The sequence below is a fragment of the Narcine bancroftii genome, chromosome 2 (genome assembly GCF_036971445.1).
Source record: "Narcine bancroftii isolate sNarBan1 chromosome 2, sNarBan1.hap1, whole genome shotgun sequence".
Taxonomy (NCBI): Eukaryota; Metazoa; Chordata; class Chondrichthyes; order Torpediniformes; family Narcinidae; genus Narcine; species Narcine bancroftii.
The window spans coordinates 60,563,599-60,580,058 of NC_091470.1; the positions used below are offsets into that span (position 1 = coordinate 60,563,599).

The window sequence follows — 16,460 nt, forward strand, 5'->3', positions numbered from 1 at the left end:
AAGTCAAGAGTGTCTAGGATTGTAGTAAATGATTATGTTTACACTAATCCCGTTTGCCTGTATTAGGTCCAATATCCTTTGTTTTTTTCTATTTGAAGACCTGTTTATGCCTTTTAAACTTTGCAATTGCATCTGCCTCCAGCAGCTCGTTCAAATATTCATCATTCTTAGTGTGAAATGTGTACTTTTAAATGTCTGCTCTCACCTTAAATCTGTTTCCTTTTGTTCTCAACACCTCCCCCTTCCGGGGAAACCTTTCCTATCTTTGTCCCTCAGCCTCCTAAATTTCAGTGAGAATAACCCCAGTCTGTCCAACGTGGTTGCCAAAAGTAGATATAGACATTGTTTCTTGACAAATATAGACAAAGCTATGACATTGTTGTAAAAATCCACCTGGTTCATTAATAGCCTTCTAGGAAGATAATTTTATGCCACTTATAAACCTCCTTATCCTCACCGACCACCCCAAGAGCCTCGACATCCAACACATTATCCTCCAGAATTTCTGGCATTTACGATCAGGCAGATCTTCCCCATCCTCCCTTCTCTACCTTCCTTCGGCACTGCTCTCTTGTGACTCCCTCGTGCACTCATCCCTCCACGACACCTTCCCCTGTGACCTCACCTCCTCTCTCACCACAGTACAGGGCCCCAAAAAGGTCTTTCAAGTGAAGTAACACTTCACGTGTATCCGCAGGACTGGTTTACTGCATCCGGTGCTCCCTTTGTGGCCTTCTCTACATTGGAGAAAATGGACACAGATTGGGAGATCGCTTCACTGAGCACCTTTGCTCCATCTGCACCCGTGACAGAGACCTCCCAGTAGTCAACCATTTAAATTCTGTCTCTCACACCCATACTCACGTCTGTCCATGGCCTTATCCACTATCCTGCCAAGACCGTCCATTGAACTGCAGGCATTCAGGGAATAAGACATAGCGGTGATTTTCCTCTGAAGGATATTACTTGATGTTGATGCAGTGGCGCTGTATGTCCCATGTATATTATACATCACGGTCGACGTCCCACCTCTTTACATACCATAATGCTGGTATGCTATCTAAACTCGTGGTCAAAAATTGAGATTTGCAGTTTTGGTCATTCCTGTGTGAATGACCACTGCCGGGATGTCGGGAGCACTCTTCCCAACAGTGAAATCATGCAAAGTCTATGTATAAAAAAAAAACACGTCTTGGCATGTGAAACTGAGCATCCCACATGATGAACTCCTGAAATCAAGATAGCATTTGAGTGTGATACAATGCTCCCAATGGACTGGAACCATTGATCTGAAGATGCATTTGAATCTTACCATGGCAACTGCAATATTTAAATTCAATTTGTACCATTCTTTAAAAGAAAAAACTTTTAATGACAATAATAAAGCTATGACATTGTTGTAAAAATCCACCTGGTTCATTAATGGCCTTCTAGGAAGATAATTTTGTGCCCCCCTCTCCCTCGACCTTCCCAAGTCTTACCATGTATGTCTCATCCTCCACCTTACTCCCCTTTCTTTCCCAACTCCACTCCTCATCACAATCTGTCGATCATCCCTCACCTTCAGTACAAAAATGAGAGAAGTGATGCACATTTTCTAGATTCATATTTTGTGAGGATGAAAAAGGTCATTTACAAAGGTTAATGCTCACTCTATATTTTTTTCTTAAATGTAACGAATATTGTACAATAGGCCAGGTTAGTACAGAACTTTTACTATTGAAATACTCAAAGGTACATTCATCTCCTTGTATGCTTCAAAGAGCGCTTTCATCCCTAACGTCGAAGTACTCGAGATGGCAGAGGTCGACAGCATCGAGTCCACGCTGCTGAAGATCCAGCTGCGCTGGGTGGGTCACGTCTCCAGAATGGAGGACCATCGCCTTCCCAAGATCGTGTTATATGGCGAGCTCTCCACTGGCCACCGTGACAGAGGTGCACCAAAGAAGAGGTACAAGGACTGCCTAAAGAAATCTCTTGGTGCCTGCCACATCGACCACCGCCAGTGGGCTGATATCGCCTCAAACCGTGCATCTTGGCGCCTCACAGTTTGGCGGGCAGCAACCTCCTTTGAAGAAGACCGCAGAGCCCACCTCACTGACAAAAGGCAAAGGAGGAAAAACCCAACACCCAACCCCAACCAACCAATTTTCCCCTGCAGCCGCAGCAACCGTGTCTGCCTGTCCCGCATCGGACTTGTCAGCCACAAACGAGCCTGCAGCTGACGTGGACTTTTACCCCCTCCATAAATCTTCGTCCGCGAAGCCAAGCCAAAGAAAGATGCTTCAAAGAAGAAATCAGTGAATGAACATAAACACAAGCATCATCCGAGCATTGTAAATGGAAGACTGATGATGAGGTGATCTTGATTCTGGAGTGAAGATGCTGGATATACACTTTTCTGTTTGTACTGTAGTCACTTTAATGGGATGCTTAGTGATGAAATCCAATGTTAGAATGAAGATTGAGAAGAAGGTTGATATGATGACAAAACTATTTTTAAGCCCAAACTGTACTTGGATAGAGTTTGTGATGGTCTCAGTGGTTCAGATCATGACTTCTGTGAAGCAGGTAAAGAATGAAAATGAATTCAAAAAGAATAGACCACTCACACAAATACACCTACCTCCTGTCTATTGAAGGCAGCCAACATTATAAAAGACCCTCACCATCCTGGTCACAATCTGTTCTCGCTGGTCACTTCAGGCAGAAAGTGCAGGAGCCCGAAACCCAGCTCCTCCAGTTTCAAGAACAGACTTTACCCAAAAGCTTGAACATCCCTGTACCTCTCTAACCCTAACCATAAACTACCCCAAAAGATGAGCCTGCACTACTGGAAGAACTTTTTTTTCTTGCATTGAGTGCAACTGTGAATATTTATTTATCCTGTGACATTTATTATCAATTTGATCTCGTGAATCTCGGGAATTCTCTGACTCAGGTTGGTGGAGACCACACCATAAGATCTATTTAAGCTAGAGACCAATTTATTTTTAAAACAAAGGATGATTCCAGGAATGAAAGGTTATCATATGAGGAGCATCTCATGGCTCTTGGCCTGTACTCTTCAGAACTTAGGAGAATGAGGGGGGGGGGGGGGGGATCTCTTTGAAACATTTTGAATATTGAAAGGCATGGAAAGGGTTGTTTTCCCATAATGGGAGAGGGTAGGACAAGAGGACAAAATTTCAGGATTGCAGGGAGTCCACTTAGAACAGAGATGCAGCATAGTTTCTTTCACCACAGGGTGTGAATTTGTGGAACTTGTTGCCATAGGGCGGATGTGGAAGCCAAGACATTGGGTGTATTTAAGGCAGAGATTGATATGTTCTTGATTAGCCAGGGCATTAAAGCTTATGAGGAATACGACAGGCAGTGGAACTGAGTGGGAAAATGGATCAGATCATGATTGAATGGCAGGGCAGACTCAATGGGCTGAATAGCGTATTTCTGCTCCAATGACATGGAATTAAAAGTTATGGGAACTGTCATAAGAGAGGATTTGAAGCCAATATTAAGTAGCATAATCATGGCTGGCATGAGGGGCCTAGTGAGTACTTCTGCTATTTTCATGCTTTCTTCTTTTTCTGAAAGAAAACCAATTCCTGGAATTGATATAATGGTCCTGGAGTACTTAAATATATCAATTTTTGGTAATTTTAAAACCATTTTGGAATTCACTTACAGACTACACTGTCAAAGCAACAAGTCATAAATGCTGGGGATAACATGGCAGAATGCCAAAATTCTGTATTTAGAGAAATAAAAATATATCCATTCTGATTCATTTTGTTAAGTGCATGTGTGCAATGCTGAATTAAAGACATATTCAACTCTGTTTCAATAGAATGCCACCTTTGTCAGAAAAGTACTCAATTGAGAATTTTATGATAACCTTTCACAATTGATACTGTGATGATAGCCTAAAAATCATTTAAGATTACCAGGTAAACTGACAATTATTGTTATTATTCTCACTATTCTGGCTGGATGCAGTAACTGCTGGTTTTAAAAGACCTCTTGTGCACAGTTAACCACAAATCCCATTTCAGCGTAGTACTGGTAATCCAACTCGTTCTCCTGATATAACTGGAGGGGGCCTGATGTTAAAATTATTTCCTGTGATGCCTGGAGCCTCTTTTGTACCCATGTTAACAAAATTATTTCATTGCTGCCCATCATCCAGCCCCATGATTGTAACAATCATCTTCAGGCCTGCAAACAAATTGGAGCTCACTGGTTCTACTTTAAAAATACCCCTGATATTTTCACTCTAACAGTCTCTGCTATGCAAATGTAAACAGTGAGGGAAAATGTTTAAATTGCTGAAATTAAAGGATATCAAATAAATGTAAAAAAAGGTGCTGAAGGGTATGGAGAATAAACAGACATGGATGATAACAAGAAATAGCAAATCTGAGTTTAAAAAAACCTTATCTCATTCATGCTCAATGAAATATTCTATTTATGTGAAAAAAACATCTCAGCTTTGGGGAGGTTGTGTGTGTGTGCACGCACGCGCTCTTTAAATAATTTGTTTGGGCAACTATTGCTTCATTTGTTTGACTGAAAAATGCAAATAACTAAGTGAACTCACAAATCAAATTCTATTTTATTATTTGTAGGTATTAGCAGGTAACAAAAAAATCTTGCACTTTTCATGCAATTCTGAAATAGAGTGCTCTTATGGTACTCGTGAACATCATTTTTTTGGTTTACATTACTGAACGTCTCCCAATGACTAATCATAAAACATCTTAAGTTCTGAGCCTTCAACTTTACCAAATTAACTCATATCGTGATCTGGCAGTCTTTATAATAAGCCACCACTTTTCTATGCAACTGTCATATTCCTTGGAGAAGAGAATAAGATATTAAAAAAATAAAAATTTCAAGATAGATTAAAAAAAACTACTGACAACATCCAAGCAATACCTCCAACTATTCTGTCTTCAGTTATGTTTTTGAAGACACAACCATTTACGTGGAACTTCATAGGAGCATCTCTCCACTCCTCCCTCTTCATATGGAATGTGCCAAGTATTTTTTGTTGACTGTATTATTGTGTCATACTTTGGTATGACCTATAGAGAAAAATAAATATTAAAAACTGGCAATGAATGGTGAAACCAAGTAGTATTAAAAATAATTACATATTAGTAGGAAATATAAACACTATTTATTTGCATGACTAAGTGTAACCCACATAAAAATAATTAAGCAATTTGCTCTACAAAGAAAATCAGAATTATATGAACTGTTTAGCAATATCTTTTTCAATATTATCTGGCCAAAAAGCTTGGGGGTTTTGTACTTTTGTCCTGTCATAATAATTCAAACATCTTAAGCAATAGGAAATTCTTCTTAAAAAATTAAAATAAGTAAATAATTTAAATAAATAGAAAATATATTTAAAAATTGAAAACAATTATTACATACCCTTCACCTTTCAGACAAATCTCTACATTGAAATGCTAAGTTTTCAGCTCATGCAAAACGATTAATCCAGCACAGATTCAGAAGCAGATTGGCCTGTGTTAAGTCCTGGGAAATTACTGCATTTTCATTCCCCATTAGGGGTATAATTTTGAAATATAATTGGCAAAACCAAGCATAGAGTGGGGCTTCAACATTTGTGTCGGATCACAAATTTTAAGGCAGTTAAGTAAAGAAATGTCAGCAATTTGGCCAGCAAATTTCAGCCTAAAAAATCAATTTGAGATCAATAATATTCAGGTGTTTGGATTTAGATTGATCACAGATCAAAATGTCAGGTGAACTTTGTCAGAAATGTAAAACCTGTAAAGAAGGTTAAATATGAGGCGACTAGCCTTTTAAAATATTTAAGTTCCTAATCTGCTACTCAGGTATTGGGTACTTGTCCCTTCTTCAGCAATACATAAAGCGTGGTGGAAAAACTCAACAGATCATGGAACATCCATGGAAAGTAAAAGGCGGTTGATATTTTGAGCCTGAGCCTTTCTTCAAGAGTGATGAAAATCAAGCAAATGCCCAAAAAGGTTGGGGGTGGGTGAAAGGAAAGAGGGTGGAGCACACACTGGCAGGTGAAAGATTAACTTGTGGGAGGGGAAATAAGAGAAAGGAACTGAGATGAGAAGGGAAGAAGGGTGAGGATAGCTCTCTGATAGGAAAGGGAAAGAGAAAGAACAGGTTGAGGTCAATGGAAATTGGAGGTTAATATCGATGCCATCTGGTTGGAGACTGCCAAGATAAAATACGTTGTTGCCCCGTCTTCCGTCTCCATTAAATGTGAATATTAGATATTAATGTCAGATTTCAGATTTATAGGATTCTAACCCATTTATTTTAATGGGTCAAAATTTAACAATCTGTTAAGTGCTTTCAACAATTTTATATTTTTTATTTCATATTTTGCTTCTGTTTATTTAATTTAGTTTGAGCCAATGGAAAAACACACCACGACTGTCCTGATGCAGGGTCTCAACACAAAACATCAACAATTATTCCCCCCCACCCCATGAAATGGTCATCTGGTTTTCCTTTTTAACCCTTACATGAATCATTTCCAAATAGTGTCCTGAAAGAAGAATTGTTTTTTACTGCTACTGTCAAAGATATTTTGTGAACTAATTGTTTAGTAATTTAATTTTATGCAAAAGATTCCGATCTGCCTAATATAACTAACCATCAGAAACAACATGGGACCGTAGTGAAAATCTTTCACAAAAACCTAGTTACTTGCCAGGTTGACATTTATTCACAAATGGAAAACAATTCTTACATTAGGCAGAAAAAAAATCTAATTATAGAAATACTTTTCAATGTAAATTTGAGAATGTGGAGCTAATTTTCAGAATATATAAGGCACTGAAGCATAAAAAAGCATTAAAAAACTCAATTTCTCTTGAGTCTTTACTACCTGACTATCTGATAATCTGTGTAAGAATAATCCATTTTGTGGAAAGGTTGCATTCAATTCTTTGCTCTTCTAAATCATATCAACGTGCTTTCTACCTCAAATTTCATCTTGCGTCCTGGATTAAAGCCTGACAGCACAAGCTGATGTCCACGTTGCCACTTGAAGAACAAACGCCGGGTGTTTTTGTCAGACAAACAAGCTTTATGATCTCGCATGAGGTCTCTACTAAGGAATTTACAATGATTGCCTGAAAGTATTGTTGCATACAAGAGAAAGGGGTCATCTTCTGATCTGGATCAAGATAAAACAAAACAAATACTCATTATATCAATTAACATCTACACAGACAAATAGGTTTGCAACAGCATTTTCAAACTCCCAAGAAGTAATTAAACTAGAAATTTAGCTTCTGTTTAGTGAATATCAGTTGAATGTACTGGTGTGATCTTGTGCAAATTCCTCTCTTCTTCCTGTAATACTTTAGAAACCATCTCCCAATGTGCAATGTTTGCAAAAATTGAGCTTTGTGATAGTATATTCAAAAAGGTGGATGTAGATGAGTGCCTCATTTTAGGATTTTATGGCCATTTTATGCACTTATTTGAAGCTGAAACATGTGATATTTATGTGTTTTTGTGGAAAGATTGTTGGAATCTAGGGGTTAAAACATTATGAAAGAAATGATTAATTAATAAGTTTATATGTACTGCATGGTTCAGGGAAAAAGAGGAATGTGATTAAGTGGCAATCACAGCATGGAGCAAAGTTGGCTGAGCAAAATTGTCTGCTCCCAAATACAGGGAGAGGAAATGCATAAAATGATTTAGGAAGAATGCTCAAACTGAGGAGGTGGTGAGTAGCACAGGAGACACAGGCCAGACCAGAACAAAGAATGGCCTGCAAGAAACAAAGGGAATGGAAAATCAGTCTAGGAGGAAGATTAAGGTATGAGGAGGTGTTAAAGAGAACAGCAGAAATTGGCCAGACAGGAACAGAATGGTGGTGATTAGAAATATCTGGGGATGAATTAATTTCTGATCAAATCAACAGGATAGTCTGGCCTGGAGGATTAAGATGGGAGTGCTACACCCCAGATATCTGCAAAACAGGAGATGACTTGTGATAACCCTAATGAAAAAAGATCTAGCAAAGGAAGACAACTTTTGTTCTGTATGATAATGAAATCTAGCAAAGGAAGCCAACTTTTGTTCTGTATGATAAGGTTGATCTATATAAACTGAGCCAACTGGACAATAGGGGTCAGTCTTGGGGAATAGCTCACTGTGCAGGTGACCTATGAACTAACGACTGACCCAGAGCTCTGTTAAGTTTTATTCTTGTGCTGTGTAATAAATTGACTGTTGAACCGAATACCTTCTCCTATCATTTCATTCAAAGAACACGCTGGACTCAGACCACACATAGACTAAATTAAGAGTAAGGTAAAGCCAGAGTCCAACAAGATCCACTCTTCGTCATTCAACATTAAGCAAAGGGCAGCATAGTTAGTGAGGCAGTTAACGCAACGTTATTACCGTGCCAGCGAATCGAGTTCGAATCCGGTGGTGTCTGTAGGGAGTTTGTATGTTCTCCCTGTGTCTGTGTGGGTTTCCTCCCACCCTTCAAAAATGCATGTGGATCATAGGCTAATTGGTGTATTTTGGGAACATGTGCTCTTGTGCCAGGAGGGCCTGTTATGGTGTTGTATGTATGTCTAAATCTAAAAAAAAATTAAAATGTAAAATAAGGGATAATTTAATCTCAAAGATTGGTCCTTAATGAATAATGTCAGGTCATTCAGGAAATATCCAGTATCTTGATATCACAACTTTGTTTGATTCCTGCAATTATTTGAAGGGAAGCAATTTTAAAATACTAATAATCAGCCAAATAACAGAGAACACCAATGTGTACAGAATGTATGCATAGGACAAAATACAGCAAAAGGGTTGTGAGAGAAATAATGTCAAGGTACTCAAGATAACTATCAGAGTATTTTCATTTTAAATAAGAATTCTTCAGATGGACAAATGCATTCTTTACCTTTATTAATTTTTTTTACATTGGTTTCTTACAGCATAGAAACAGGCCATTTTGTCTCGCCAGTGTGTTTCATGCAAGTCTTCTATTTTTCCTCTTCTACACTTATCTGCTCGGTTCTCTCCTTTTTTTTTTTTTTTTTTTTAAATTTTTTATTTTTCACACCATAAATCACAATAGCCATGATATACACTTTTTCTTTTCCACACATTTACAGTGACTTTTTCTCCCTCCCCCCTCCCTCCTCCCAAGCCACCCCCCCATCCCCCCCCCCCTCTCATCCATTTTAGTTATACAATCTAGGTTGCATTAATTCAGTTAGACAATGTTGTCATTCAACAAAAATACACCAGAAATTCTACTGAGTCCATTCTTTTCTTCTCTTCTCCTTCCATCAACTTAGGTAATGTTTGTTCCCGGTAGGTTTTCGCTATTGTATTTAATGTAAGGCTCCCATACTTGTTCGAATATTTCAATATTATTTCTTAAACTATATGTTATTTTTTCTAATGGAATACATTTATTCATTTCTATATACCATTGTTGTATTTTCAAATTATCTTCCAATTTCCAGGTTGACATAATACATTTTTTTGCTACAGCTAGGGCTATCTTAACAAATCTTTTTTGTGCATCCTCCAAGTCAATTCCAAATTCTTTATTTTTTATGTTACTTAGGAGAAAGATCTCTGGATTCTTTGGTATATTGTTTTCTGTTATTTTATTTAATATCTGATTGAGATCATCCCAAAATTTTTCTACTCTCTCACATGTCCAGATTGCATGAATTGTTGATCCCCTTTCTTTTTTACATCGAAAACATCTATCAGATACTGTTGGGTCCCATTTATTTAACTTTTGCGGTGTAATGTATAGTCTGTGTAACCAATTATATTGTATCATACGCAGCCTCGTATTTATTGTATTTCTCATCGTTCCAGAGCATAACTTCTCCCATGTTTCCTTTTTTATCTTTATATTTAAATCTTGTTCCCATTTTTGTTTAGTTTTACCATTTGTTTCCTCATTCTCCTTTTCTTGCAGTTTAATATACATATTTTTTATAAATCTTTTGATTAACATTGTATCTGTAATCACATATTCAAGGTTACTTCCCTCTGGTAAACTCAAGTTGCTTCCTAATTTATCTTTCAAGTAGGATCTCAGTTGGTAATATGCCAGCGCTGTATCTCCCGTTATATTGTACTTATCTCTCATTTGTTCAAAGGATAAGAATCTACTTCCTGAAAAACAATTTTCTATTCTTTTAATCCCTTTTTTTTCCCATTTTCTAAAGGCAAGGTTGTCTATTGTAAAAGGGAGTAGCTTATTTTGCGTCAATATTAGTTTTGGTATTTGGTAATTTATTTTATTTCTTTCTACATGAATCTTCTTCCATATATTGAGGAGATGGTGTAATACTGGAGAAGTTCTATGTTGTACCAATTTTTCGTCCCATTTATATAATATGTGTTCAGGTATCTTTTCCCCTATTTTATCTAATTCTAGTCTCGTCCAGTCTGGTTTTTCCCTTGTTTGATAAAAATCTGATAGGTACCTTAATTGTGCGGCTCTATAATAATTTTTGAAGTTTGGCAATTGTAAGCCTCCTTGTTTATACCATTCTGTTAATTTGTCTAGTGCTATCCTCGGTTTCCCCCCTCTCCATAAAAATCTCCTTATTATTTTCTTTAGCTCTTTGAAGAATTTTTCTGTCAGTTGTATTGGCAATGCCTGAAATAAGTATAGTATCCTTGGAAAAATGTTCATTTTAATACAGTTTATCCTTCCTATCAGTGTTAGTGGCAGCTCTTTCCAATGCTCTAAATCGTCCTGTAATTTTTTCGTTAGTGGATTGTAATTGAGTTTATATAATTGGCCTAGATTTTTGTTTATTTGCACACCTAGGTATCTTATTGCCTGCGTTTGCCATCTGAATGGGGATTCCTCCTTAAATTTTGAGGTCCGCGTTATTCATAGGCATTGCTTCACTTTTATTTACGTTTATCTTGTATCCCGACACTTCTCCATATTCCTTCAATTTCTTATATAGTTCTTTTATTGATAGTTCTGGTTCTGTTAAGTACACTATCACATCATCCGCAAACAGACTGATTTTATATTCCCTGTCTTTTATTTTTATTCCTTTTATATTATTATCTCTTCTTATCGATTCTGCTAGTGGTTCTATAGCTAGCGCAAACAATAATGGTGATAGTGGGCATCCCTGCCGCGTTGACCTGCTTAAGTTAAATTGCTTTGATACATGTCCATTTACTGTCACTTTCGCTAACGGTCCCTTATATAATGCTTTAATCCAATTAATATACTTCTCCGGTAAACTGAATTTTTGCAATACTTTGAACAAGTAATTCCATTCTACTCTGTCGAAGGCCTTCTCTGCGTCTAAAGCAACTGCTACTGCCGGTGCTTTATTTCCTTCTACTGCATGAATTAAGTTAATAAATTTACAAATATTGTCTGTTGTGCGTCTTTTTTTGATAAATCCAGTTTGGTCTAAATTTACCATTTTCGGTACCTGTTCTGCTAATCTGTTCGCTAATAGTTTAGCTATTATCTTATAATCTGTGTTTAGCAAAGATATTGGTCTATATGACGCTGGTGAGAGTGGATCTTTCCCTTGTTTTAGTATCACTGTAATTATTGCTGTTTTACATGAATCTGGTAAGTTTTGTGTCTCATCAATCTGGTTGATTACATCCAGGAGGGGCGGTATTATTAGGTCTTTAAATGTTTTGTAGAATTCTATTGGGAGTCCATCCTCTCCTGGTGTCTTATTATTTGGTAAATTTTTTATTATCTCTTGTATTTCTACTGTTCCAAATGGTTCTGTTAATTTATTTTGTTCCTCTATTTGTAGTTTTGGTAGTTCAATTTTAGTCAAAAATTCATCTATTTTCCCTTCTTTCCCTTCGTTTTCGGTTCGGTATAATTGTTCATAGAATTCTCTGAAGTTTTCCTTAATTTCTTTTGGATTATATGTAATTTGTTTGTCTTTTTTCCTTGTTGCCAATACCATTTTCTTAGTTTGCTCTGTCTTAAGCTGCCATGCTAGGATTTTGTGTGTTTTTTCCCCTAGTTCATAATATTTCTGTTTTGTCTTCATTATATTCTTCTCCACCTTATATGTTTGTAATGTTTCATATTTTATTTTTTTATCCGCCAATTCTCTTCTTTTGGTTGTATCTTCCTTTATTGCTAATTTTTTTTCTATGTTTATTATTTCCCTTTCCAACTGCTCTGTTTCCTGATTATAGTCCTTCTTCATCTTGGTTGCATAACTTATTATTTGCCCTCTAATGAATGCTTTCATTGCGTCCCATAGTATAAACTTATCTTCCACTGATTCCGTATTTACTTCAAAGTACATTTTTAATTGTTTTTCAATAAATTCTCTAAAATCCTGTCTTTTAAGTAGCATGGGGTTTAATCTCCATCTATACATTCTTGGAGGGATGTCTTCTAGCTCTATTGCCAATAACAGGGGTGAGTGGTCCGATAATAGTCTAGCTTTATATTCCGTTTTCCTAACTCTCCCTTGTATGTGGGCTGATAACAGGAATAGGTCTATCCTTGAGTATGTTTTATGTCTAGTCGAGTAGTATGAGTATTCCTTTTCTTTTGGGTTTTGTTTCCTCCATATGTCCACAAGTTTCATTTCTTGCATTGATTTAATTATAAATTTGGTTACTTTGTTCTTCCTGTTAATTTTTTTCCCCGTTTTATCCTTATTTGGATCCAAATTCAGATTGAAATCCCCTCCTATTAGTATGTTCCCTTGCGTATTAGCTACCTTCAAAAAGATATCTTGCATAAACTTTTGATCTTCTTCGTTAGGTGAATATATATTAAGTAGATTCCAAAGCTCTGAATATATCTGACATTTTATCATAACATATCTCCCTGCTGGATCTATTATTTTCTCTTCTATTTTAAATGGCACATTTTTGCTAATTAATATAGCCACTCCTCTTGCTTTTGAATTATACGATGCTGCTGTTACATGTCCTACCCAATCTCTCTTTAATTTCTTGTGCTCCAATTCAGTTAAATGTGTTTCTTGGACAAATGCTATATCTATTTTTTCTTTTTTCAGTAAATTTAGTAGTTTCTTCCTTTTAATTTGGTTATGTATTCCATTAATATTTAGAGTCATATAGTTCAGCGTAGCCATTTTATATTTTGTTTATCTTCTCTTTCCGTTTTTCCATCATTACCTTTCCTCCTTTTCCATTTCTGTTTTCTTATTTTCAACTCTTTACCAGACAACATTCCTACAACATCCAACATTTTCCTTATTCTCCTATTTCTATCTTCTTTATCCCCAATCTCCCCTTCCCCTCCTGAGTTGCCCTTTATCCCTTGTTGGACAACCACATCTCCCCTCTCCATTTGGATTTGCGAATCCACTCGCATGCGTCAACTGATTTTGCAGTGACCGCTCTTTTCCCCCCACCCAGCCCCCCCCAGAAAAGATTTCGTTTTTTATATGTCACAAAGGTCACTCTTTTAGTTCCCTCCTTATTCTCTCTATTCCATTACCTTCCCTTATTAATTCTTGTCTATACTTTCTATGTTTTCCTCTAATTACAGATACTTTCACATATGCCCATTGTCTCTATTCACTCTTATACCTCTTTACCCGCATACATATCAATCGTGGTCATTTTTACCCTCCTTACCCGTCTTCATCCCTCAGTCTATTTTTGTCTTTACCCACATACATATCAATCGTGATAATTTTTGCTCTCATTACCCGTCTTCATCCCTCAGTCTATTTTTGTAATTGTTCTGCAAATTTTCGTGCTTCTTCTGGATCCGAGAATAGTCTGTTTTGTTGTCCTGGAATAAATATTTTCAATACCGCAGGATGCTTCAGTGTAAATTTATATCCTTTCTTCCATAAAATCGCTTTTGCTGCATTGAACTCTTTTCTCTTCTTTAGGAGTTCAAAGCTTATATCTGGATAAATGAAGATTTTTTGCCCTTTATACTCCAGTGGTTTGTTGCCCTCTCTTACTTTTTCCATTGTCTTCTCCAGTACCTTTTCTCTTGTAGTATATCTTAGGAATTTTACTACAATAGATCTTGGTTTTTGTTGTGGTTGTGGTTTAGGGGCCAATGCTCTATGTGCCCTTTCTATTTCCATTTCTTGCTGTAGTTCTGGACATCCTAGGGCCTTAGGGATCCATTCTTTTATAAACTCCCTCATATTCTTGCCTTCTACATCTTCCTTAAGGCCCACTATCTTTATGTTATTTCTTCTGTTATAATTTTCCATTATATCTATTTTTTGGGCTAGTAATTCTTGTGTCTCTTTAGTTTTTTTATTAGATTCCTCCAATTTCTTTTTTAAGTCTTCTACCTCCATTTCTGCTGCTATTGCCCGTTCTTCCATCTTGTCCATTTTTTTCCCCATTTCTGTTAAGGTCATATCCATTTTATTTATTTTCTTTTCTGTGTTGTTTATTCTTCTTCTTAAATCATTGAATTCCTGTGTTTGCCATTCTTTAAATGACTCCATGTATCCTCTAACAAGAGCAAGTACCTCCTTTACCTTGCCTATCTTTTCTTCTTCTATTTCCCTGTACTCTTCCTCTTCCTCTTCTTCTTCCTCTAGGTTGACCATCTGTTGTTTCTTTGCTGCCCTTTCCTCCTCTTCTTTCTTGTTTCTATTGTCTTCTGTGGTCTCTTCTTGCTGCAGGTGTTCTGCAGCTGTCATTGCCGGCTGTGGAGATCGACTCCCCAGCTGGTCCCCCCTCCCGTCGGTGTGTTTTTTTGTATGCGCATCGCGCATGCGCGAGGAGTCGCGCATGCGCGGTTGCGCACTTTTACTCGGCTCTGTGAGCCATTGTTGTAGTTCTCTTTCTACCGACCTGAGGTAGTGGGGTCTTCTCTCCACAGCGGGCCTCTTCGGACAGGTAAGGCCTTCACCTTTTTCCTCCGTTGTCTTCTCTTCCTCTCTTCTTTCTGTTGATTTTGATTTTTCTCCTTTTGTCTCCATCTTCTTTCCACCTTTATACTCACTTTTCTTTAACTTGTATTTCTGTGCCTTTGTATTTTCTCTTGTTTTTCCCGACTTTTCTGGAGAGGGCTGGAGTTCACCGTCCGGCCACTACTCCATCACGTGACTCCTCCGGTTCTCTCCTTCTTGATATACTTATTGAGCTCTTCTTTTTGGATTTGTACTATTCACTTCAACCACATTATGAAATTAAATTTGACATTTCACCACTCACTGGGAGAAGAATTTAATTTGAATTCCTGGTTAGATTTCATGGGGACTCAGTTATATTCTTCTACACGAAAACATATTTTCTATTTTCTATTAACTCCATCAAAGTATTTTGTCATTTTAAAGATTTCTGTAAGGTTACCCCACAGTCTTCAGTCCTTGAAAGACAAGATCCACCAAGCAATTATTTAAAACTCAGTGCTGAACACTTTTTTAAATATCCACAATGGAATGTAGAGATCCAACCTAGCTCAAAGGATACTTCCAAGGCAACACTCATTACCTGCTGTACTGAGCATTTAAAGGCAATCGACAATATCTGTTAACACCATAAGTTACCAGGAGGCTTTAGAGAATGACTGTATTTCTAAAACTTCACTGAGATACCCAAGGCAGTCCAAAATTTGTTAAAACAACAAATTATTTATTATTTTAATTGAGTGCTGAGGACTGAGGTATGAACATTTTTTTTTCAATTTCTTTCTTGCATTATCTGTAATCAGGATGTGAGAGATGAGTAAAACTAATATGAAAATATGAAAGATGAAGAAAACTAGTATGGATACATGTGTAATGAATAAAGCCAGTATGAAATAAGATAAGGATAGATAATAGATAATAGAATGTAGGAAGGTAAAGTTAGTCTAAAAAAGATAAGGGTCTTCTAGCCTTTTAGAGAGAGTCAGCAAGTTCCGTATATGTAATTTGTAAGCCTTAGACAGAATTAGCAAGTTCTGCATATAAGAAGTTAGTAAGCCCTGAGAGTCGGGAAGGTGTGAATTAGGACACTGACATGATTGGACACTGACAGGATACCCCCTGGTCCTCCAAGTTCACAGAAACAGCACATAGGCAGACAGGATTGCCTAATGCCAAACTCATCCAAGAGGCAGAAGAATGTAAGTGGGAGGGTACTTCTATACTGAAATAAACTGTATAAAAGTTGGGTGAGCCCCAGTGTGTGAGTGTATTCCCAGGGTAAGGGGAAGCACCCAACTTTGCACTGTTGTATAATAAATGTTCTTTGTTCTCAATTTTTGTCTCGAGCAATTTCTGTGAAGGTACTTCTGTTTCTCACAAGGATGACAGTGTAACATTAATGAATCAAAAGATATTGTATATCAATAATTAGTGTATATTATCATCTTAAAATTATTCACCATGTTAACTTATACAAGTGAACTTGTTATACGAATAAAAGTTGGCTATCAGGAACTTAAACTAGGATTCCCCAGATGTTGACCATTAAAAGTCAAGCAAAGG

General features: G+C 37.0%; 1 protein-coding gene across 3 annotated transcripts in view; it reads right to left on the reverse strand.

Moving 5' to 3' along the window:
- Positions 1-1,331: 1,331 nt before the first annotated feature.
- prorp (protein only RNase P catalytic subunit) overlaps positions 1,332-16,460 on the reverse strand; it is a 106,161-nt gene continuing 91,032 nt past the window's right edge. For 2 of the 3 annotated variants that reach the window (XM_069916828.1, XM_069916826.1), the window contains 2 exons: positions 6,997-7,192; positions 4,594-5,084 (listed from right to left, as the gene is read on the reverse strand). In XM_069916828.1, the coding sequence (XP_069772929.1) occupies positions 4,953-5,084; positions 6,997-7,192 (328 nt within the window). In that variant the 3' untranslated portion in view covers positions 4,594-4,952. Of the gene's footprint in view, positions 2,561-4,593; positions 5,085-6,996; positions 7,193-16,460 lie in introns of those variants that run through there. The other variant, XM_069916827.1, reaches the window with a different exon arrangement.